At 47.2% G+C, this 25,028-nt stretch overlaps 1 protein-coding gene across 1 annotated transcript in view; it reads right to left on the bottom strand.

Moving 5' to 3' along the window:
* The window catches only part of RPS11 (ribosomal protein S11), a 27,970-nt gene extending 3,295 nt beyond the window's left edge, over window positions 1-24,675 (bottom strand). The window contains exon 1 of the mRNA XM_026056307.1: window positions 24,430-24,675. Within this exon, the coding sequence (XP_025912092.1) occupies window positions 24,430-24,675 (246 nt within the window). The remainder of the gene's footprint in view (window positions 1-24,429) is intronic.
* Between the last annotated feature and the right edge of the window lie 353 nt (window positions 24,676-25,028).

The following is a 25,028-nucleotide window of genomic DNA, read 5'->3' as shown; positions in this document are numbered from 1 at the left end:
GAGCTGGGCGCTGGCTGTTAAGGGGAGACACGTAGGTCAGGGCGGTGACTTAGGCCTGAGAACTAAGGGCTTTGAGGCGGCTTTGAGGCTCGTCCAGGGCGGCCCGGATGGCTGTGATGTGGGAAAGCGCGGCGGTGCGGGCTGGACGCCGGCGGTTCCGCCGCTCGGTTGTACCTCAGCGGCTCGGGCGCCCCCGCAGAACCGCTTCGCTGGTCGGGCTGCGGCTAAGGAGACGTTGCTCGGCGCTGAGCCCTGCGCAGCCTCCCCGCRCAAATCGGGGCGAGATCTTTTCTGTGGTAGTTCCCTATCTGGGCAGCAGAGAGAGAAATTCCAAGGGGAAGTACATAATTTCCTGATACAAAGACCTGCCACAGCCAGTTCCTCTGGGCGATCAGAGATTTAAATGTAACAAGGTTTTGTAGGGAATTTTCTCCTCGCCCTAGGCTGCTGGGACAAACAGTGGCTTCTGTGCTGATCCACGGGGATCCAAAAGGGTTCAGCTCCTTACTGTAACTAAAGCAGCCCCAGATTATATTCCCTATATTTATTGTTTAAGCAAAGGGTTTGGAAGATGATGGGCATTGTCTTATATCTGGAGCCCCTGAATTTCTGCCRTAACTGTGGAAGAAAAGGCTCCCTTGAAATCTCACTCACATGAGATCTTGAGAGCTGCCCTGGCWGGGCTGGGTTTTCCTGAGCTCCCTAGGCCCCTGGAAGCAGGTGGGGACACTCATAACCAGCTGTAAGGGCATATACTGACAAAGAAGGGGTCTAGTCACATGTGTACAGCCTGAATTCCAGAAAACCTGGGMTGTTCAGGATGGGTAGCTCTGGGTCTGGACAAATATTTGTGTCACCTCAAGGCCTTGTTTAGAAATTGTTAGCAATATTACCAGAGTTGGACCTAAATTTAAATTCTCAGTGATCATGGCTTCCTGACAGATTTATTACACAGCAGGGTCCCCCAGAAAGGGCAGTAAATCTATCTTTACTTAGTTTTATATAKAGATAACTGTACAATTTGACATTATTGTGATGCAAATAAAGTTATATTAAACCAGCCACATATGGTGCCATGCTTACTGTATGTCACCTAATTAATCAATTGTTTGAAGATGAAGGGGAGGATAATGGCTTTTTAGAGCTCTTATGCTGCATTGTGTTATCTGTTAGTCATCATCTCTGCCTTGTTAGGGATTGAGTGCATGCAGGAACTTTGTTGCTAAAATCAAAGTCATTTCTAGTAATAAAGAGTTAACTTGTATGGGTAGTGATTTCCTGTTCACTGTCTCTTCCAGCGCAAGCAATAAGGACTGTAAAAGGAACTTAGCGGGAGTCAGGTTCAAAACAAAAAGCAGCTTGTTCTTCRTGCAGGAGTTGATCATGGAGCTCCTTGCTAAAGGATGTTGTGGATGTTGCAAGTTTACAGGGGTTCACAGAATCACRGATTGGGTGAGGTTAGAAGAGACCTCTGKWKATCATCTAGTCCARCCCCCCTGCTCAACCAGGGTCACCTAGAGCACGCTGCCCAGGACCATGTCTGGATGGCTTTTCAATATCTCCAAGGATGGAGACTCCACAACCTCTCTGGGCAACCTGGTCCAGTGCTCAGTTCAGGCGCCTTCACAGTAAAGAAGTTTTTCCTCATGTTCAGATGGAACTGTCTGTGTTTCAGTTTGTGCCYGTTGCCTCGCGTCCTGTCGCTGGGCACCACTGAAAAGAGTCTGGCCCCATCCTCTCTACACCCTCCCTGAAGATATTTATACACATTAATAAGATCCCCCCTCACTCTTCTCTTCTCCAGGCTGAACAATCCTAGGTGAACCTTTGTTTTCCTGTACTGCTTTTCAGCTGTTGTTTCCTTGGAGGTGCTCTTACCTTGTCATGGGTCCTCCACTACTAACCTTGTTACAGGTCATGCTGGAGACATTTCATGCTAACCCAGTGCCGCCTTACACACAGCTGCAATGGTTTTGTAATGTTATGGAAGTGGGGCAGGGTATGCAAATATTGGTCTTTCGTAAAAGGGAGGAGCACATGTGCAGATACAACTCTGACTTTCTTGGGAACAAGCACAGGGGCAGGGMGTGTAAAAGAGCATATGAATTTCTTACAAGCACCTAGCAAAAATGCTGCCCTGCTCTGTAACAAACCAGTATTGGGAACTGAGAAACAATTTGCCAGGTTTAAATATACCAAGAATGGAGCAGCTTTCAAATTTCACTTCTGGGGAAAGTAGGATATKGAAGAGAATCAAAGCAAACCTCAACTTAGAAAGGGCTGTGGATCTGCRATCCAGACAGGGATGTGGGAAGATCCCATTCAGTGGGCTGAAGTGGGCTGCTGCCTGGCCAGGAGGAGGGCAAAGAATATTTTWAAATTTTGGTCATTTTGACACTGATCTTTCTATGTTTAAATAAGAGTCTGGATAAGGCAGTTGCAGTGGAGTTACTACAGTATCATGGTCTTGAGTAGGCCATGGGAAGATCTCAGGGATTCTTGTGTTTATTGTCCTCAAAGTCCTTTCAAACTTTCTGGGGGAAAGCAACATGAAATGGAGATGCATAACAAAATTATCTYGAAAATTACCATTCTTTTTCACAAATTACCCATAAGCCGATGAATAAATAAAGAAAATAACATTTCCTTACTCATCTGACACTGAAAATGAAACTGAGTCATCTACTGCCTTTAACTCAGCAGGAATTGTGAAGAGCAGGGAAATAAGAAATGATAGSATTTTTTTTCTCTTTTAGGTGGGCAAATTCTGTGGGTGTTTTGCAGCTTCTCAGATCAACCTGTGACCTGTGAAGAGAGTGTCATCTTTGGATGCAGCAGCCGCAGCAGCAGTTATAGAATAGCTGTATCCACAAGGGACTGATCTGTTTCGATACAGAGGATGAAGATGGTGTTATCAAACTACCAAGCTTGGTCCTGATGATCTAAAACAAAGCAAAAGGGCGTTTCAGACAACGGGTTAATCAGGAACCCCAGTGATCAGTGGCAGAGCACAGTGCTTCTGCTTTATGGGAGAACGTGAACAGTGGTGGGGTGCTGGAAAGCAAAGGAATAAGAGAAGCCTTTCATCAAAATACATCATCCGGACTGAGAGATGAGGAATCTTCTCTCCAAATGTTGCTAATGCGCCAGAACAGTGGTACAGGGTGCTTTTCCGCTGACCTGCTAGTACCCATTTGTTTAAGAACCATCAGGACACTGCTGAGAATTTCTTTTTATGACCCTCAGCAGGAAACAACTTAAGAAAATTTTGTGCATCTAAGAAGGAAATGGCAAAGGTAGAGCATACACATTGTCCCGCAAGAGAGGAAGTTTTCCTCTGGGCATTGTCTGGCTGTACAAGATACCATCAAGCCTTTGTCATAAGGAAATATGCAAAATCCATGTTGCCATTACACAGGAAACTGAAAGAAGCTTYGTTAGCTTCGGAAATTGAGTTGAGAAAACCAGCAGTGCCGCAGTAGCAGGTATTGACCGTTTTCTTCTGGCAGGTGGAGAGAAAGTTCTGAAGTACTGTGAAATGATATAGGAAGAAACCAGAAAATCCTGGTGCTCTTGTTTTATGACCTGCAGCATTAAGTTGTCAAGAGAGATTATGGAACTGCTTTCACTGAAAGTTTTTAACATAGACTAATACCTACTGAACATGATCTGTTTGTGGTGGCTTGATCCTTTACCATTGTGTAGCTTTGGACTTTATGACATATTGAAGKTCCCTTTCAGACCTGCATTTCTGTGTTTCCTACTGTGCTACCATGCATAGTTTAATAAAAAAGAACAGTAGCATGAAGGTGTAGTGTGATGTGGTAGAGAGGAGTTAAAAACACAGGGATACACCAGAGGGTTGTGCTGCCATTCAGAACTTGACAGGCTGGAGTAATGGGCAGAAAGGAACCTCATGAAGTTCAACACAGGGAAGCACAGAGTCCTGCACCTAGGGAGGAATAACCCCAGGCACCAGTACAGGCTGGGGACTGACCTGCTGGAAAGCAGCTCTGCAGAGAAGGACCTTGGGGTCCTGGTGGACACCAAGTTAACCATGAGGCAGCAATGTGGCCTTGTGGCCAAGAAGGCCAATGGTCTCCTGGGGTGCATCAGGAAGAGTGTTGCCAGCAGGTCAAGGGAGGTGATTCTCCTCCTCTCCTCAGCCCTGCTGAGGCTGCATCTGGAGTACTGTGTCCAGTTCTGGGCTCCCCAAAACAAGAGAGATGTGGAGCTACTGGAGTGAGACCAGTGGAGGGCTACAAAGATGATTAAGAGCATCTCTCTTATGAGGAAAGGCTGAGAGAGCTGCACCTGTTCAGCCTGGAGAAGAGAAGGCTGAGAGGGGACCTTATCAATGTCTGAAGGGAGGGTGTCAAGAGGATGGAGCCAGACTCTTTTTAGTGGTGCCCAGTGACAGGACGCGAGGCAACGGGCACAAACTGAAACACANTGGACCTGTTCAGCCTGGAGAAGAGAAGGCTGAGAGGGGACCTTATCAATGTCTGAAGGGAGGGTGTCAAGAGGATGGAGCCAGACTCTTTTCAGTGGTGCCCAGTGACAGGACGCGAGGCAACGGGCACAAACTGAAACACAGGAAGTTCCATCTGAATATGAGGAAAAACTTCTTTACTGTGAGGGTGACAGAGCACTGGAGCAGGTTGCCCAGAGAGGTTGTGGAGTCTCCTTCTCTGGAGATATTCAAAAGCCATCTGGACATGGTCCTGTGCTATGTGCTTTAGATGACCCTGCTTGAGCAGGGTTGTTGGACTAGATGATGTCCAGAGGTCCCTTCCAACCTCAGCTTATACTGTGATTCTGTTATTCTGTGTGGATCCCAAGATTTCTTGCTGTTCTCAGTTGGCCACTGTTTGCATTTGGGGACTTCTGGCTCTCCAGGGACATGTATGCTACTGACACTCCAGGACACCACTAGCTGCGCTGGGGTCTTGCTCTGGAACGGATTCACTTTCAGTCTTGCTCACTTCAAAGCAGCACTCAGTGCTGAGTTTGTTTGTCTGGTTTCTTAATCACAGCAAAACTGTAGATAGCAAGAAAAACACTGAGCTGACGGTTAGTACACAGTGGGGTATAACTGTGCAGCAGAAATGAATTCAAACTATGATTCTTTTTTACATATGCTTAATTAGATCCTTGTTGCATAATGTTTTATACCAGTGGCATTCCTATCACGTCTATTGTGCATTGATTGATCAGCTACTTTATCCATATGTTAAGTACTCTCAAGCTCCAAACATTTATAGTATTGTGTGATCAGTACATTTTATATCTTTAATTGTTTAGTTAGACATTGATCTAGCTGCACATCCTCCTCCTCACAGTACCTCAGATGTCCCATTTAAACCTTTGTTAGGATACTGATACTTATTCATTTAGTATTAGCTGTCCAGTCAYGCTCATCAGCTCCTCCTTACTTCATTTGTAATACTGCTTTTCTCCGGTCAGTCCTGTGTTTTCATAAGAAGTGACCCCACAGAAGAAGAAGGACTCCCTTGCCGGTCTGCCCGGTGCAGTAGTCAGGGTTGCAGACTCCCTGTGGCAGGCGATGGCAGCACCTTTCAGCTGTCAAATGTGCCAAGGTACCAGCTCTCATAAATTCCCCTGTGCCTTGGCAGCAAGTTACAGCCTACGGAGCATTTCTTATGATGGGCTTAACTGACACTCGCTGTGACCAGATGGAATTGGTGCATTGAACCTGCTAAATCTGTCACAAGAAGAGCGAAACATTTCAAGAATGATCTTTCTGCCCGGATGTTTTGATGTTACAGTGACAAGATTTAGGCAGGAATATTTGTAAGACATCTGTGTCAGATCACTGTAGTYTTCAGCTCATCTGGCGCCCTGCTGACTAAAACAGCATGTTTTATAGTCAGGCTGATGAGGCSCAGAGCTGTGGGAACACATCTGGGCCCATCAGTATTTGTAGGTATTTGTCGTAGCCTGGTGGACTTGTGGAATTACTGCTAGCCACRTGCCCCTTTTGACTCTAACATCTGTCTAGGAACCAGGTGCCTAATTTCAARCCTGTGCTGGTCTTTAGTGGTCTCTACTCACACTGCTTTTCTGGACCTGAATACATGTACTTCTGGGGTTCAGTAGCTGCACTGGTCCCTGAAAGCTAGAGTGGTCCCTATTCCACCCTTTTTGGGGTGATAAATTCCTGCCCTGATGTGTCTGCTCAGCTTCCTCAGGAGCTTCCCATGTGGACCCTGAATGCAGGGGGTCCTGTGCCACCTGCCCGGCAGTGCTGCTCAGTTTGAGCTTTTGCAGGGTGCAGCCTGCAGATTATAGCACCCRCTCTCTGAACTGCCATAAAGAGGTTTGACTCATGGCAATCTGACCCCCTGATGCCATTTTTCTTCACTCTGCTCTGCAGCTTAACTCTTGAATAAGGATGTGTTTTTTCTTAGGTCTCCAGTCTGGTATGATTTCCAGGCTGCTGTCTATCATCTGTGAAAAATTGGGGTGATTGGAGGAGTTCCCYGGTGACTGGAAAAAGCCTAACATTACTGCCATCCTTCAGAGAGAAAAGAAGGAGGATCCAGAGGATTATGAACCATTCAGTCACAGCGAAGTCCCTGGAAAGAGCATGGAGCATGTCTTCTTGGGAGCCCTCTCTCCAAACAGCTGAAGGACAGGAAGGCAATCAAGAACAACCAGCATGGATTTACTAAGGGAAAATTGTGCTTGACCAGTCTGATTGCCTTCTGCAACAGAAAGACTGTCTACCTCTTTGGATTTTCAGTYTAAAGCACTTACTATTTAAGTGCTTTAAAGCAGTAGCCCCTTAAGTATTTTGTCAGTTATCTTCTTGATATCTCACCTGTTAATGTCTCATTAGCTCTTTCAGTGCCTGTTAACATCCCTGATGGTGAGGTTTTCTGAAGTAGTAGCGTAACGTGTTCCTGGCACGCTTCAGTACCCACACAGACGCCCCTCTGTTCAGCTCTGCACAAGCAGAGGACGTGGTGCGGGGAATGTGAGCGCTGCAAGAAATCTCCCTCGCTTAGGAGCATCAGGASCCCCCAGCAACTCTTGGTGGGGACAGCAGTGGGCTTATGCCACACCATGGCAAGGACCAACTGTCCTGCGGTGGGGCAGTGCAGGGTCAAAGGCACAAGGAAACCTCTCCCTCTCCCCAAATTGCGCAGGGTCTCTCTGGTCATCTATCCTGTCACGGGAATGGTGAAGACAGAGCTTCTCTGTGGGTCTGCAAGAAGACCATGGGTACTTGCCAGGCAGAGCTGGCTCAGGTGGCACTGCAGGCACCTGAGTTTCAGTGCCGAGTGTGTACAGTGGTGCTGTAYAGATGCCCCAGCAAATGGAGATGCTTGTAGGGTGAAGCTGATCTGGAGTCCCAGGAGCATGAGAGAGTTGATGTAAATTGCTCTCAGAACTAGGATGACWACGGTGGTATTTTAGGCAAATGAATAGTCCATTTTCCACAATGTCTTGAGCAGGGCTTTAGGGAACTTTGCATCCAGAGCAAGGACATGGCTCGGGAAAGCCACCCTGAGTCACTGTCCTGTATCTAACCTAATTTATCTTGTGGTTATTCCAATCTGAGCATCCCTTATGAGTATCAAACAAGCATATGCTCCTTCTAATTCTTGATTTAGGGGCTAAGGAAGGTGGAATTTCACTGTCATTGTGAAAATGCTTGAGTAGGATATTTCTGGATGTACACTCCTGGTGTGCATACAGGAGGTGAATTGCAAATGCTCTTGGTTGTGGCTTAGTTTCCCATTTACGGTGTCTGGTGTAAAGAACATGTGTGAAAGAGTCTGTGTAGTCCTTTGAATTGCTATCTGAATGTAATTACCTGGKGGGTGCTGGGCCCTGGGCGGGGTGAAGGGCTGGCTGAGATGGATTATTACAAAGTGCTTAGACATCTGTTTTCGGTCAGGGGAATCACACCCCTAACATCTCTTAGGAGGAAGCATATATCTGGTGTTTGTCTAATCTTGCCCCCAAAATACTTAGAGCCTGCTCCAAGTCTGCCCCACAGGCTGACCAGCAGCCAAAACCTCAGGTARCTTCAGTGCTGTCAGATGGAAAGAAACATCTTCTCGTAATGCACAATGCTTCTATTTTCAGCTTGATCTTCCTCACTGAGAGAGGGTGGAAACCTCTAAGACAGTTTTGCAAAAAGGCAGGCATGAAGGAGTGAGCACATGTTCAGGCTGTGGGGAAGGGCAGTGTGTAGGGAGAGGGGGTCGCAGCCCACTGATGGTGCTGTCCTGGGAATACTTTCCCCTCTTGATGGTCCATAGTCGTCCTGATAAAATGCACAGGGCAGCTGAATTGCAATGGGTGCCTCAAGTGTTTACTRTCATATTAAATACAATTAGCCAAGTCATTGTCCCTAATAATGCAGTTGTCCCAAGGKGAACAGTGGAGGGTCCTAGATGTAGGGCAGCAAGTTGCCATGTTGTGAAAGCCTGTCAGTCAGTACTGTCGTGGCCCAATGAGCTCCATGGCATGAACTTCCTCTCTGTCCTAGAAACCTGGTTTGAAGGCATCAGTTTGCCCTGTCCTGTGTTTCTGCTCTTGCCCCCACAATATGTCCCTTTTCCCACCCACCTGGGGTAACTCTCCTGTTAGGCCCAGAGCTGTGGAATCACTTTTGGGTGGCAAAGTGTTGACAAATACTTCTTTGAGTCCAGTATTGACTTTTGATTAGCCAGCTAATTGAGAGAATCCCAGTTCAGTGGTTATAGAGACCAATGTTGTGCCTCCTATGGTAACAGGGGTTATCAGCTTTMACTGGGGAAACCAGTAAGGACCTGCAGACTGACTGGAGAATCTTCTGCATGCTGCTCATTATCCCTGTACGTCAGATCCCACATCCCATTCTTATGTTAWAGCACTGCGCGCTCTGTTTTTCAGCGTAAATGTGTGACAGTCTTGCTCGTCCGCTCTTGCAGATCTGTGTTACGTGGTCAATTGGGAAGTGATAGATTAGCATTGGGACACTGAAGACCCAGTGAAGTTAATAGTAATTACATGAACTTTGCTTAAACTTTGATCCTTGTGCAATCAATCCAAACCTAAAATATAGCTAAAGCCACAAAATCAGTCAGATCTAGTACATCTCCAAAGGCCTCTGGCCTACATATGGCAGGCACATGGAAACCACCTGAGTTCTTGTGGCTGTATTGCAAATCATCCATTTTCTGTCCTAGAGGATTCTCTATTTGCCTGAAGTCCAGTATCCTGACCTCTGATAGACTCAAAAGTCCTTTCTCCAAATATTACCGTTTGATATTTCAAAATAGCAGATTTAGAAGTTAATTTGTAGTAGCACTCACTCTACAATGTACTGAAGTCCTGTAAGAAATAAGGTACACTGCATTCTTCAAATGATTTGCAGCCTAGGCACAAAACACAGTAAATAAAACAACAGCAAATGAACAATCAGCAAAGCATGTTTATTTATTATTTATACAAAACTATAGCCCAGTAGTGACTGCAGGCTCTGTATTACAGAGGTCTTTTAAGGACACTTGAGTGAAAAGCAAATGTATAGTCCTTCAGTACTACTGAAGTTCAGTACTATTGAACAAATGAAGTTTCAGCCTTCAGTGCTTGGTAATGGCTCTAAGCTGTCTTCTGGGAAGACCCTTTCGCAGGTCATACTAACATACTCCTCTGGCTCTAAAAGAGTGTCTGGTCTCACTTCCAAACACTGCGGCACGGCGCAGGCATCCTCTGGAAGGGGGTCATCATGCAGAGCTCGTAAGTGAGCTGTCTTCAGCTCTTGTGCCCTCTTGCATTTCAGCGCTTGACTCTCCCCAGCGGTTATCACGGTCCACCAGCTGCTGTTCGCTTTCAATTTGTCTGTGTAGCGAGATCTCATTTCAGCATGCCTTGAAACAAAATCCATTCAGTTTCCTATTGATGTGCTTCAGGCAAACTCACCATGGCCCTTGACTAGGAAAACAGAGCCTGCAGAGTGTTGCCCAAGGTGCTGCAGCTCCATGACTGTTATCTGTTTATCTGCTGGACTGTTAATGTCAACATGAACTCATGCAGGCAGAGAGACGCTTATCTGGAAAGTTTAGGAAATTAGGGACTGTCTGGAAATCTTCAGAGGAAGAAATTATATCTCCCTGGAAATTTCTTGAAGGTCTTAAAAAAAGAAATGCCATTACTGCTTATGCTAACGACCCAGTAATCTCATTCCATATTAAAAAAATAAAGCTTTGCTCAGAAGTTATTGGATTTACCGTGTGCCCAGGTACTGAATGCTGCAGAAACACTTAGTTGTACAGTTATTGTTCTTTCTTACCGGGTGTTTGCAAAGCAGGCACAGACAGATTGGATGTCTCAAGTCAGGGGTAGCACAGAGGAGAGAATGCCATGGATCAGCACCAAATGTAAATGATGGGGAAATTAATTTTTTCTGTTGTGAAGAATACTCAGGCATTCAGATTCTTTCCAATACATAACTTGGCTTCTATCTGCATAGCTATATGTGGGATTATGTTCTGCTTGGAGAGCCTCAAAATATAGTGCTTCTTTTTTTTGTGCCAAATAATAGTAAACCATGAAATAGATGGAGCTACAGATCCTCAGAGAAAACATCAAGATTTGTCATGACTAAGCAGGCAGACAATTGAAGGTAGTGGGGCTTCTTGRTAGTTATACTATCGACCCAGGAACCATTCATGGTAGCTTTTCARTTTAACGTTTTTTTTTTTTCCTGTGGACATTTTCCCCACTACTATGCAATTTGTGGTTACAGTACTGCAAGTCTGGACTTGGAGCACAGGACGCTTGCCCACAGGTTTCTATTAGTTTTGGGAGGCAGACGAAAGAATACTATATTGGCACCTTTGCACTTTTCATGATAACTTTTCACTTCTCCACAGCGAAGGTTGTTTTGCAATGACCAAAGCTGAAATGCACCTTGCTCCTGTCCTGGTAAGGTCTTGCCCTCCCACCAGTGCTGCCTGTTGCAGTGGACAGTGCACATGTCCATGCTGTGCTCCAGCTACAGTAGGTGCATAAATGGTGCCTGGAAGCCTCTAATAGTGACGCAGGTGCAAGCTCAAATGTTATCTGTTGGGGTAAAACAGTGGGGCAGTCCTGACGTGCATTTGGGTTGTCCCAAAGTGCTGTTCTTGAGCACCGGTGGGCTTTCCCTATGYATTGGTGGGGCTGAGGCTGTGCCACTTCATCACGCTTCCTCTGGCACTTCCCTTGTATCCCGTGCCTGCTGTGGCACTGCATTCCCAGCCGCTCCGGACCTGGAGTGAGGAAGGAGCTGCCTTGGAGCATTAAACAGCGTTTCTTCTGCAAACGGCCCCCATGCTCGCTAAAGCCAGGGCAGTGGTAGCACTTCAGGCAATACAGGGGGCTGTGCATAAAAAAGTGCGGCTTTTTAGCAGAAGGATTTAGTCTATGAGATGCTAGAATGTCTCCTGGATCCATTCGGCTTCATTGAGAGCGGGGATTAAACCAGAGGAGAAATGAGAAATTAATTTACCAGTTGCAGACAGATCCACCTGGTTTGCCCAGAGATGACAGTCACTTCTTTGGCGGAGTGTCGTTGTCTGAATAATGAGCTGGCAGCCAGGGCTGGCTGAGTTGCTTCACGGTGCTTTTGTTGCTTTGAATAAAAATCGCCTCTCTCTTCTAAAGGAGTAAAAGGTTGCCACTTGGAGGCTATTTCCTTCAGAGGTGCTCTGGCAGTAAAACAGCTTTAGAGAAGTAGTGCCAGAGTGCTTGGAGGTGGTTTATGTAAAAACATTTAGTATTAGTTATATGAAAGAGCACTTATCTACTTGTTGAAACTGGTTTTGAGTTGATCCAGACTCAACCTCAAGCTGGTTGCAATTGCACTAATTTGTCCATTAGAATAATGCTTTATAGTCTGGAAGATAAGCACCTGTTTTCCATCATTTTAGCCAGTGATATCTGCAGACAGCCAAGTGGGGACCTCATCAGTGAGCTGTTCGAAGCGCTGTAGAAGAGCCTGCTTTTGTGAGTGATTTGTAGCGCTGTTGGTGAGGACTGACCTGCAAAATCTCCCTGCATCCTGCTCTGCCTGAAAGCCCCCAGCGAGGGTGCAGTGACCGTTGAACCAGACCCATGGCAGCGATCCCGCAGAGCCTGGAGTCTCAAAGGACTCCGGCGACGYGTTTCCCCCACGAAGCCCGCTGGCAGCAGCCTGCCCTGGCACAGGCCAGCGTCCTGCTCCTGCCCCTGCCCTGGCGGAGCGCCGCAGCCCGTGCGGCAGTCGCGTGCTCATCTTGGCGGTCAGGGCRGGATGCAGACCCTGCTGCAGGGGCCCCAGGCTCCTCCGCAGGACCACGGCGTCCTCTTGAGGCTGGGACTGCGTCCCTCTGCGTTTGGATGCCCTCAGAAAGCCATGGGTGCGCAGCTCCTCAGTCCATAGCASATCCAGCTCCTTAGGTTGGTGACCTTTTGCAGTTTTTTTGCAGTTTCTAGGAGCTAACAGTGATTGTGGTCTTTCTGTCTTGYCTTATTGAGTCATTGAGCAGCACAGCTGATTTCCTCCCTGTCCTGTCTCTTCTTCTAGGTGTAATCTATCCTTTGTTTTAGGCTGTCCCGAGAATGTGTGTAGATGTGCTGTGATCCTGATGACCTCCCGATCCAGGTGCCATCAGCCCTGGCCTTTCTCATATCCTTTCTTCTAGTTGTTCCTTCTGGTGCTTTTGCACCCCTACATTCACATTCATCTGTAATAACTGCAATGTTTTTATCGCAAATCTCTACACTGCTTGTTCGTGCAGATTTGACCAYGCAGACCCAAATCCTCATCTGGTAGCCTTTTTTGCTTCTTCACTTTCCTCCCTGCCTGGCTGGTGGTCCTTCCCCTATTTTCCCCCTTGCTAAATCAAACTTCTTTATTCAGTCTTCTCTAAAAGGTAGTTCCTAGCTAATAGATCCTCCATCCTSCTCCTCATTCCCCCCCCTCCTTTTCATAACTGATAGCATCTCCTTTTCCTCCTGTTTCAGAGAGACCCATCTCAGTGCTGCTGTGGCAGTATCAGGGATGCTGACGTGACTGCCTCTCGCAGSAAAGACCTGAATGTGGCAGAAGGTTAATGGTGGGGAGAGATTACCTGGGGGTGGCAGCAGCAGGTTGCACCCAGCGGCAGATGGGAGGATAGCTACAGGACTGGCAAGCAGAGTAAATTTAAGATTCAAGCTGAAATGAGATTTTCTGAAACTTGTTTTGCACAGTACTGATAGCCCATGATAAAAGCGCTTGCTTTATTGATCTGCTTCTCGAGTCCATGTGTTTATTCTGCAGGTCACCATCTTCCCCTTCAGAAGATTCAAGAATCATATTGTAAGGTTGCTCCTCGGAGCTGTGATTTCCATTCCCAAGCATATCCTCCTACTGGTTAGAGTCAAATCCAGGAGAGACGTCATTAGGTCCTGATTCTCCCAGGCTTTCTGTACCWGCAGCCTGTCACCAGTGCGGCACCAGGGCTTGTGGACCCAGTCTCCTGGTGCCTTTCCTAGCTGCGTGGGTGTGCAGTTAACATCTCCTGGTAGTGAAAGCCCTGGTGCCATCAGCAGCTCTGCTGGCAGCTCAGAAACCCCCTGTCACCTCCTTGTTCTCTGTAGCAGTCTCCCACGKGCTAATGCCCTGATTGTTTTCTCCTTGGAACATTAACCAGAGTCTTTATTAACCTGAGCAATTAGTCCTTCTTTAGTCTTGTGCTTTCCTAAAGATGTGTCTTGCTAATGTTCCGGTCTTGTGAATTATCCCAACAAGCCTGTTTTTAACAACTGAATCACAATTCTTTTCAGAGAATATAGACATCTGAGATGTGGGGTGGCCTGACCCATCTCTGAGCCCTGCTGTGAGTTTTTGTTCCCCTTGATTGCCCATCAGCAATGGTGTCCTGACCATCTCAGGTTTAAAAGCCTTCCCTCTTAATCCCTTTTAACACCAGCTGATAAGCAGCTGTGCTTGATCCGGTGGGATTTGGGATCTTTGTTCTCCTGAGTCTTTTCCTCACACTTTTACAAAGTGTGGCTCCCAAGGATGGAGCATTATAACTTCTGGAAACATGCACTGCCAGAGCAAGGGTGTACAGAGCAGCTGTTAGTCACCCTGAAGGTGCCTGGGGCCAATGGTGCTGCTATAACTGTGGTCTGAGTGCAGCAGGAGGCTCTGCATGGATTCATATCTGGCAGGGGAGCGCCTGCCTGGCACGAGGAGGAGAACTGGGAGGGGTTGGTGGCTTATTATAGAGCACTGGATGGATCACTCAGTCAACGCAGACTGCTTTAAGAGCACAGAATAAATGATGTTTGCACCACCCCAGATATGCGCTAGTGGTAATTTCATTAATTGCTTCAGTTTCAGGGTGCACTTGATCAACTTCATATCCAGCTTGCTCAAGGTCAGTACCTTTCAGATAAGTTTTGGAATGAATTCTCCCATCGGGAAGCTGAATTATTCTGCATTGCACTCRCTTCAGCTGACTAAGAAAACTCCTTATTTCCTCCCTGCCACTCCTGTGGTGGTTCTTGTTCTCTCTAATTCACCTGTCATGCTATGGAAAATTACTTTACCAGCCTTCAAACTGACCATGACACCTCAGTTTCCAAATCCTCTCAGTGACAYTCCTTTTGGTACTGCATAAATGCCTATAGGTATTACAGATTGCTTRATTTCCAGAGTGGTGAACTCTCATTTGAAAGATGTCTCGTGAAGGCCTCGACGTGCATTCAAAAGGGTGTAGGAGAACTTCCATCTTCATGACCCTCTCTGCTGTGCAGATGGGCTAGGAAGCATAACATTTTTGAAGAGGCAAAAAACGGAATTCCAAATATAATGTTTGGAGTGAGGGGAAAAACTCTCATTTTTGAAAGGTTCCTTCATTATTCTTGTATCTTTTTGGGGTATGCACATTCATTTGTCCATGGCTGTCCATGTTTCTCCTGAAGCCACACCAGCTATTCATGAGGAATTGTGCTATCTTTAACAACAGCAGTGTCAGTCCTTCCTCTCTCATCTTGCCCGGCGTCCCCAGCCCCGAAGYGGCGCGTTATGGGGTATTTGCGTAGCGAGGCTTTTGGGGGCTCCTCCACTCCAGCTCTCCTGGGGGGCCACGGTGGCGGTTGGTTGCACCTGACCCATGTGGCTTGGCCCCAGTTTGCAGATGGGATTTTGTGGTGGGAGGCATCTCTTGGCTGGTGTCAGGGGGTCTGTTGTGCACCTCTGATTTCCTGGTGGTGGGACCCCAGCTTCTTTATGCAATTTCTCAAGGCAGGGCTGYGACTCGCTCAGCATGGGTTGGCCTCACTGATTTGGACATGCCTGAAACGCAGCACGTGTTTGTGTCTGAGAGATGCCAGGAGATGATGCGGGAGCTCAGCTCGAGCCCATGGTCTTTTGGTTTTCTTAGTCACCATCACCGATAACCCTGACCTGGAGGCGGCATTTCTTGGTGCTGTTCAAATGGGCACAGCTCAGTGTGAAAAACAGAAAAACAGCAGTCTATTGTGCTACTGTGGGAGGCTTCTTTGTAGTAATAATGTCAAGGTATATTTTTTTTCATATTAGGTGTGACGTCTAATGAGCAAGGTGCTTTTATCAACTGTAGGGTCAATAAACATACTGAGTTAGTGCATATATTAATATTTTAACAGGCTTTAAAAGCAGAGCTTGTGCCAGAATAGAAATATAAACCAAAACTGAAGAGTAAAAAAATAAACACAAATCAGAGTAATAAACTGCAGAGTAATAAAAGATATTTCCTTTGGCAGCGGGCATGATTTAATAAACTTGAAGGACAGAGCTGATCACTGAGATTGCAGCCCAGCAGCAGAGAGCCTGGAGCCCCATGCCTGCTRGTGCTGTTAGTGATCTCACCTAATACCTTTCATAAACTTTTCAAGCTCCATTTAAAGCAGTGTATGGTTTAGCATCCCCAATGTGTCCCCTGTCACCGCCTCTTAGCTGAAGAACTCCCACCACCGTTAGCTTTTTCCACTGGTGCAACAAATGCCTGGACATTTCATCTGGCAGTTCTTGGCATCAACAGGATTTCCCTCCATTGCGCCATTCCCTCCTTCCCAAACCTCCCATGCGGCTGGCTAGCGCTCTTGTAAGACTATGGGGTCTGTGGAAAGTTGATAGCCAAGAAGCCCAGGCTTTGGGTCTTGAATCACTTATGTGCTCTTAAAATTATTGCCCCTTATCTCTTGGAAGGACTGTTGGTCCTGCTTGGAGGCTCTGCAGGATGGAGAATTTTATTACACCTTGAAAGTCTGCAGAACTGAGGCTGTGTAAAACCTGAATGTGCCCCTGCCAAGGCTTATTGCTCCAATAATCTGGATCTCTGGGTCTTTATCTGGCAGAGGCAGTTGCAGATGAAATGCAGAAGAGCTGAAAGGGATGGCGAGAGCTCTCCYGCATCCGCATTTGCCACAGGCTGCTTTAAAGGGCTGGAGAAACGATGCTCCTTCTCCCTCAGGTCACGCTAGCAATAATTTCATTATTGCCTCTGCCTCAGGATGTATTTGGCCAACTTCTTATTTTCTACATCCAACTTTCTGAAGGTCAGTGTTTGTCAGAACCAGCCTGGGAATGAACGCCCCCACCAGGATGCTGAATTATTAACTTCTGCCTGAGTGCTTTTCATGGCTCTCCTCTCTCCGTGTACACAGTAAACACACACACAAAAAAATAGAGATTGAGAGRAAAAAAAGGAAGAAACCACCAAAAAAGCACTGTCCCATATATATCGTGGACTAACACTTTTACCAAAAGAAGCCAGTTACTTATTTCTCTTTTACTGGCGTAACCTATATCAAGCCCAAACCTTTTCAGAGAGGCTGTATTTGAAAGAACTGAAGATGTGCACGATGGCTGTAGAGCAGAAGTGACTTTCCTGCTCGGTTGTGTTGTTACCTCYAATCTCCTCCCACGTCCTCGCGGCCCTTTGCTGCATTTCAGGGTGAGTGGATGATTTCAGCATTTCCGTGGGCGTTGCAACTGCGCAGAAGAACTTGGAAATTTGAATCTTAGGGAAGAGGGAAAAGCTTGGGGGCAAACAGCGAGTCCTCCAGATGCCTTCTTCTCATTCAGTCTCCAGACACGAAAAAGGGTGTGATCGTGAGTAATTTTTTGCTGTCCCCACATCCCCCTGCGAAGCTTCTCCACCCACCGCCCCATGCTCATCTCCAGCGCTCTTTCTGCCTCCCGCCTGTGCATGGGGCTGCTCCTGGTTCGTGTTCTCCTGGCCAGCTCCGATCTGCTGTCCCCACCATGCCTGCCCCTCCTGGGCCTGGTGCCCAAGCAGATCCCAGCCACATCCTCCACAGCGTATTTGGGAGGAATGCCACGGTCTGCATTTAGTGCAGTCACTGTTTCCTTTATTCTCTGGAGGTGACTCTTGTTTTAATGAACACAAGATCAGTTTTTTAGGGGTTTGGAAGTTCATCAAGTAATCTTTAATGCTGAGACGAAGAAGGCCYGGGTCTGCAGAACGAGTAGTGGTTGTGGGATCCAGCTCCATGACGGATCTTGCCCCATTGTGGCAATGCATAGGTGCAAATATTCCTGGGATCTGAGAACTTTCCTTACAGAACCACAGAATCACAGAATGGTTGAGATTGGAAGGGACCTCTGCAGATCATCTAGTCCAACGCCCCTGCTCAAGCAGGGTCACCTAGAGCATATTGCAAAGGATCGCGTCCAGGTGGGTTTTGAGTATCTCCAGAGAAGGAGACTCCACAACCTCTCTGGGCAACCTGKKCCAGTGCTCTGTCACCCTCACAGTGAAGAATTTTTTCCTCATGTTCACATGAAACTTCCTGAGTTTCAGTTTGTGCCCATTGCCTTACGTCCTGTTGSTGGGCACCACTGAAAAGAGTCTGGCTCCATCCTCTTGACACCCTCCCTKMAGATACTTGTACACGTTAATAAGATCYCCTCTCAGCCTTCTCTTCTCCARGCTAAACAGGCCCAGCTCTCTCAGCCTTTCCTCATAGGAGAGATGCTCCAGTCCCCTARTCATCTTTGTAGCCCTTCACTGCACTCGCTCCAGTAGTGCCATGTCTCTCTTGGACTGGGGAGCCCAGAACTGCACACAGTACTCCAGATGTGGCCTCCCCAGGGCTGAGGAGAGGCGGAGGATCACCTCCCTCCACCTGCTGGCAACACTCTGCCTGAGGCACCCCAGGATACCATTGGCCTTCTTGGCCACAAGGGCACATTGCTGCCTCATGCTTAACTTGGTGTCCACCAGCACTCCCAGGGCCTTCTCCACAGAGCTGCTTTCCAGCAGGTCAACCTCCAACCTGTCCTGCTGCATGGGGTTATTCCTGCCCAGGTGCAGGACCCTGCACTTGCCTTTGTTGAACTTCATAAGGTTCCTCTCCACCCACCTCTCCAGCCTCTCCAGGTCTCTCTGAATGGCAGCACAGCCATCTGGTGTATCGGCCACTCCTCCCAGTTTGGTATCATCAGCAAACTTGCTGAGGGTGCACTCTGTCCCTTCCTCCAGGTCACTGATGAAGAAGTTGAAGAGGGCTGGACCCAGGACTGACTCCTGGGGGACACCGCTAGCTACAGGCCTCCAACTAGACTCTTCGCTGCTGAGCACAACCCTCTGAGCTCTGCCATTCAGCCACTTCTCAAGCCACCTCACTGTCCACTCACCTAGCCCACGGTTCCTGAGTTTGTCTGTAGGGATCTTATGGGAGACAGTGTGCAAAGCCTTGCTGCAGTCAAGGTAGACAACATCCACTGCTCTCCCCTCATCTTACAGCACATCAAGAGAGAGATTTGAGCCTTATTTGATGCACGGGCATGTTATACCTAGATAGCTTGCTCACTTGCTGCAATTATTTTTGGTTTGCAAATGCGTGAGCTCCCTCTTCTGCATCTTCTTGGTATTTATGAGGAGTTTATAGACCAAACTAGCATGATTCTGCAGTAGTARTGTTTGGTAAACAGTATTCTGGCTTAAATTTTGTCATCCCAGCAGGAAGTGCAAGATTGACAGCAAGAGAATGGGGAGAAATGCTCAACTTCAGAAGGATTTGAACAGTTCAAAATATTCAAACCATTTTTTGGTTTGGTGTAAATCTGGGAAGGTTTCTTAAAGGCTAAATATCATAAATGAAAATATATGCCAGAGACACTATCTTTACAGGTACGGTTCCAAAGAAATGGAAGTTAGTAGCATCTGGCTGTTTCCAGAAGCCTATGCAGACTTTGCATTTACTACTTCTGTGGCTAATAGAAGAGCATTTCATCAGCCAGCTGGACTCAGTCTTTTGTTTGTGCAATTCATCTACAATGTTCTTCCTCTTTTCTATTTTCTAGGAGGAACAATGCAAATGTTACAAAATACATTTTAGAAGATTAATAATTAATAAATTGTTAACAGTACACTTGTGGTGATACAATGATAAATGCATTTTTGTGATGCTAAATGCACTCCTGGTGAGGATATCAGCACACAGCTTTCACCTAATGGCTCCTTAATGTTTTTGATTATATCTTTCCTTTGTGATGTCCACCTTTCCTCAAACGGTGAGACAGGACAGGTGTGCTTGTCCTGGTGTCTGTTGTGGTGTCTTCCTTCAAACAGAGCAGGTTAAAGATGAGTCTTGAAGAACTGCAGCTGAAAAGGTCAAAATGATGTTATCAGTCAGTTTAAATTCATTAAATACAATTCCTGCTTTTTACCAAGAAAATATTGCTAATAGAGAAACAGCATTAATTAGAAAGCCCATGAGATGTGGCAGAACTGTTTTGCAGATGACACAATAAAATATATATCAAGGCAAGAATGACAGGAACTTAAGTGACTAAAGATAATGAATGATTTGTACCATTCTGGATGAAATTCAACGTTGAAATTTAATGCAGCTAGCGTGCTTTATTCAGGCGAGGCTTCCCCGTCCGCTCAGACAGAAGCAATGAAAATGATTAAAGGGCTGAAGAGACAGAGAAACGGCGCATGTTTAATTTAGGCAGTGCCCGTCTGGGGCATTTCTCCCACACTTGGGTCCAGTCCCCGAGGCAGGGATGTCTCTCACTTGGCAGTGCCTCGCTCGCGGGGCTTTCGTCTCTATCAGGGTCTCCTGATAAGGGTTTCCTGCATGCCCGGATGYTCCCCGCGGGCACCTGGAGACACAAAGGCTGGCAGGATGGAGCTGTCTGAGCTTGCTTTGGGAGAGAGCTGGCAGTCAGCCTTTTACGTTGATCTAATAAATTACACAGAAGGTATTAAACATAAATAAACCRTGGAAAGGCCGTCTGGGAAAGCCTTATTTATCTCTTCTCAGCACAAGAAGCAGTGCCACACATTAAAATTGCAAATTAGTCGCTTTTAAAGTAGATGAATGAGAAGACTATCCTGCACAATTAACCTGTTGCACTTGCTGCCTGTCCTGCTGCCCGAAGGCCTCTTAAAACTGCTGAGATCCACCACAGTGCTGATGGACAAGCTTTTAAGAGGGAAAAAGAGAACAGGAACCAACCCTTTTGCATCAGGCACAGGCTGACCAATGGGCTGAGAAAGCTGCTCCTCCTCGCGCATCCTCTGAAGGTGGAGAGAGGCATTCCTTATGTCCTTGGGGATGCTCGGTGGCCAGGGCAAGACTGCCCTTCATCCAGAGAGGGGTTCTGGCATGCGAGTCCCCCCACCTTCTTCTGGGGAAGCAATAATTCATCAGCCGTAAATGCTGACGCGGAGAAGAATTTGTTGATCTGCGTTTCAAATGCCTCATCCACTACAAGTGCTCCCGGTGTGTGGGGACCATCCCTTGGTCCTATGAGCTCTGTCACGCTTCCTGCTCTGGAGGTTTGAAGAAGGGTTTAGCGCTGGTTTGCATGCCTGTTATTTCTCAGACTGGGTTTCGGCCTGACTTGCATTCAAGCCACCAGAGTTTGTACCTATTTTCTTCTCTCAGAGATGTCTGCAGCATTTTTGAAGGCTGCTCCCAGCTGGACCTTCCCCATAGCCCCGTCCAGCCAGGCTGTCTCCCTTGTCTCCTTCCTTCAGCTGCTCTGAATTGGAGGTGCGCCTTGGCCGCAGTCTTCCAACGTGATGCCCTTAGGTCCCAGACTGCCTATAAGGATTATCTTCTCCCTTTCGCTTCTTTCTAGCAAGATGCAGGAGCGCTCCCAGCAGTGTTCCCTTCCTGAAGCTGAGTGTGGTGAGTCATCAGTGACATGGATGAAGGGACAGAGTGCACCCTCAGCAAGTTTGCTGATGATACAAAGCTGGGAGGGGTGGCCAATACACCAGATGGCTGTGCTGCCATTCAGAGAGACCTGGAGAGGCTGGAGAGGTGGGCAGAGAGGAACCTGCTGAAGTTCAACAAAGGCAAGTGCAGGGTCCTGCACCTCGGGAGGAATAACCCCATGCASCAGKASAGGTTGGGGGCTGACCTGCTGGAAAGCAGCTCTGCTGAGAAGGCCCTGGGAGTGCTGGTGGACACGAAGTTAAGCGTAAGGCAGCAATGTGGCCAAGAAGGCCAATGGTATCCTGGGGTGCCTCAGGCAGAGTGTTGCCAGCAGGTGGAGGGAGGTGATCCTCCCCCTCTCCTCAGCCCTGCTGAGGCCCCATCTGGAGTACTGCATCCAGTTCTGGGCTCCCCAGTACAAGAGGGATGTGGCACTACTGGAGCAAGTCCAGCGAAGGGCTACAAAGTTGATTAGGGGACTGGAGCATCTCTCTTATGAGGAAAGGCTGAGAGAGCTTGGCCTGTTTAGCTTGGAGAAGAGAAGGCTGAGAGGGGATCTTATTAATGTGTACAAGTATCTTAAGGAAGGGTGTCAAGAGGATGGAGCCAGAGTCTTTTCAGTGGTGCCCAGCGATAGGACGCGAGGCAACGGGCACAAACTGAAACACAGACACTTCCATCTGAATATGAGGAAAAACTTCTTTACTGTGAAGGTGACTGAGGACTGGAAGAGGTTGCCCAGAGAGGTTGTGGAGTCTCCCTCCTTAGAGATATTCAAAAGCCATCTGGACATGGTCCTGGGCAATGTGCTTTAGATGACCCTGGTTGAGCAGGGGGATTGGACTAGATGGTCTCCAGAGGTCCCATCCAACCTCAGCTATTCTGTGAAATGCAGCTCCGCAAGGCTGAATCTAGGTTGCATTTCCCATTGGGAGCTCTGTCGGAGCAGCTCCACAAGACACTGAGCAGGTCTAATGTGCATGTGGGGTGGTTCCCGCTACCTCCTGCCTCTTGAATACCCTGGTCGCATCACAGGGATATTACAGGTTCAGTACTAAATTCTTCCTGAGTCTTGAATATCAGCCCATGTGGATTTTGTTATTTGTTGAAGAATTTAATTTGTTAATTCAATTTGATCTCAAGCTCTCTTTGACGTACAGGTGCACTCCACTGCCAGCATGGGCTACTTTATCTTTCTGTATGTTTCTTTCTTGGTATTACTGTCCCTGTGGTTTTTTTTCTATCGAGTTTCTAGGACGCTTATTACACTGATGCTTTCAATTAACGTCAGACATTCCAGCTCTCCTCTTATTTCTTAGACTGATAGCAGCAGCGTTGACGCAAATGTATTACTGTTTTGGTTCTGTTCTCTGCATCTTTATTAAATGACACTATATTATTTTTGACTGTTTTCATCCTCTGCTCAATCCTTCACTTGAGGACACTCAGTTTCCATGTTTTCACTCCTAAACCCTTAGTCATTTCTTCTGTACCTGTTGGTGTTTCACCACACTTAAATTTAACACCCCCTCATGGTCTTCCTTGTACTTTCATGGCTCATCTGAAGTCCACACCTCCTGCATGGGCTTCCTTTTATTTTTCAGAGGTTTTTCATAGTTCCTGGTGACTCTGGACTCTTTATGCTGTTTTCTCAGCTAAACATAAAGCATAAATCCCCTGCCTTTCTGCTCTGCCTCATGCCACAGAGACCATTGCGGTGCAGGTCCTCAGCTTTCTCCTAATGACCTATGTTTTGCCTCCAGAGCCACCTCTCACTTGTCCTTCTCTCATTGACACCCACATGGACCATGGCCACCAGGCCCTTCCCAGCACCTCCCAGAGCCTGTGCAGACGTGTTGTGAGGTCTGCTGCCTTCGCTCGTTCCAGTTATGGGGCAGGAGAGAAAACCTTGCAACAGTTTTTTTTGCAAAGGGGAGAAGTGGCAGTTCTGATGTGGAAGGGGGGTATGAAAAGAAGGGAGGTGCAACTGGAGGATGTTTGATTTACATGTCCTGAGAGCACCCTTGGTCCGTGCAGGTGCGCAGGCACCCTGATGTCATACTGGAAGGGGAATTTCTCGGGAGGAGGTCTTGCTGCCAATAGGCCTGCTGCTATGTAAAGGGAAGGGTGGATGAATTGCAAAAAAATACAGATACTCATTTGGAAATGTTTAAACTACATTGCTAGGTGTACTTTTTAAGTACAGGGTTTGCCCTCAAAGTGCGTTTTTATATGTATATTTTCTTATCAAGGTGCCCAAAATGAGGCAACTAATAAACATTGAGGCACTGAAGCAGAACGAGGTTGCTGCAGAGCTTGTTAAGGCTCCCAGTGACTCAGAGTGTATTGGAAAGTTTCTAGACTTTCTTCTGCTAATTTCTCCTCCTTCTACCCGAGCCAGGACCACAACAGCTGTGTTCAGGAGCGAGTGGTGGTTATGATCAGAGTCGCTGCTCTGATCATTTGCACATGGGAACCTTGTTCCCATGGCATTGCAATCATTTGCATGCAGAGCATGGGTGATGAGCCTGGATGACTGTACAACAATCTGGAATTTCTATTTTCATAAAGACAGGAGCAAAACAAGTCATCTCCATGGTTAGTTATTGAGCTCTTGATGCAAATTCTAGAGAGAGTTAAAGTCACCAAGGAGCCTGTGAGCTGCAGAGCTCTCTGTGGACAGCCTCAAGTTGCATTTCATATGTTCCTTTCTGCTTTAACCAGAGAGCAGTACAGACAGAGGGACACGTGGACAGGGCTGCCACATGGTTATCACTGCTTGGACAGTGTTCACTACTGGGTTAGGTCCCCCTTTGGCTGCACAGGATCTGTAGCAAGACCGAGCAATCTCACTCCACCCTTATCTGCTGAGGTCTGTCCCTCAGTGAGACACTGCCTTCTCTGAAGGGATTTGAGATAATACTTTCTGGACTAATTAAAATTTGTTGAAGTAATTAGGAGATAACGACCTCAGCACTTATTGGCATATGAAGCTTAACAGCCTTATTATTGCATGATTAACTCTGTACTGGCTATAAGCAATTTCAAGCATAATATAAATTATGATACTTTCAGCTTTGCAGAATACTGAATTGTTAAAAGCCCTGGAGCCACCAAATATTAGTACAATATTAATGTATTAGTTGCTATTTCTTTGCAATTTTGAAAAAAACCCCATATTTTCCTTTACAAAACCAGTAACAACCCAACCCTGTTCTTGCGGGATTCCTCATGCCTGGTGCCTGTTGCACTGATGAAGTTCTTGCTCTTTGGTGGATGGGCCACATGGGCGAAGTGCTGCTGCAGCTGGTCCTGGGGGCACCCGCAACCCATGGCCACCGGCTCTGCAGGAGCTGCTGCCGGAGTGCCAGAGTGCTGCGGCTCCATGTGACGCTGGGGGTTGGAGACGAGGTTTTCAGAGTTCCCTGCAAACTCCCTCTCTGCTTCTTGCATCATCAGAGCGTAGGACTGAACATTTTGGTTCAGACCAAGAGTCTTCCTAGCCCTGTCCTCTGTCAGAAGTGGGGGGTGAGCAGAAGCAGGGCAAGCATGTGGGATGCTTCTCCCAAGCGTCCTTCCAGATGGTGGCTATTTTCAGCTCAGGGCATTTCCTGAGCCTGTTGCAGTCTGTGTATTTAATAGYGTGCAACGGTTTTCTCCTACAAGCACTTGTCTGGTTGCCAGTGGAGGTCAGGGTCCCGAGGCCATCTTCCACATGCTCTTCACTTGCATTGCGCATGCCGGTGATGATTTGCTCTCTGCAGGTTTCCAAGCTGTGCCGGGGTCGCTGATCGGAGTCACTTTCCTGC

This window comes from Apteryx rowi, unplaced genomic scaffold (assembly GCF_003343035.1).
Source record: "Apteryx rowi isolate R43461 unplaced genomic scaffold, aptRow1 scaffold_1302, whole genome shotgun sequence".
Lineage (NCBI taxonomy): Eukaryota > Metazoa > Chordata > Aves > Apterygiformes > Apterygidae > Apteryx > Apteryx rowi.
Note: the sequence above shows the minus strand (reverse complement) of the source record. Positions and strands in the feature narration are given on the sequence as shown.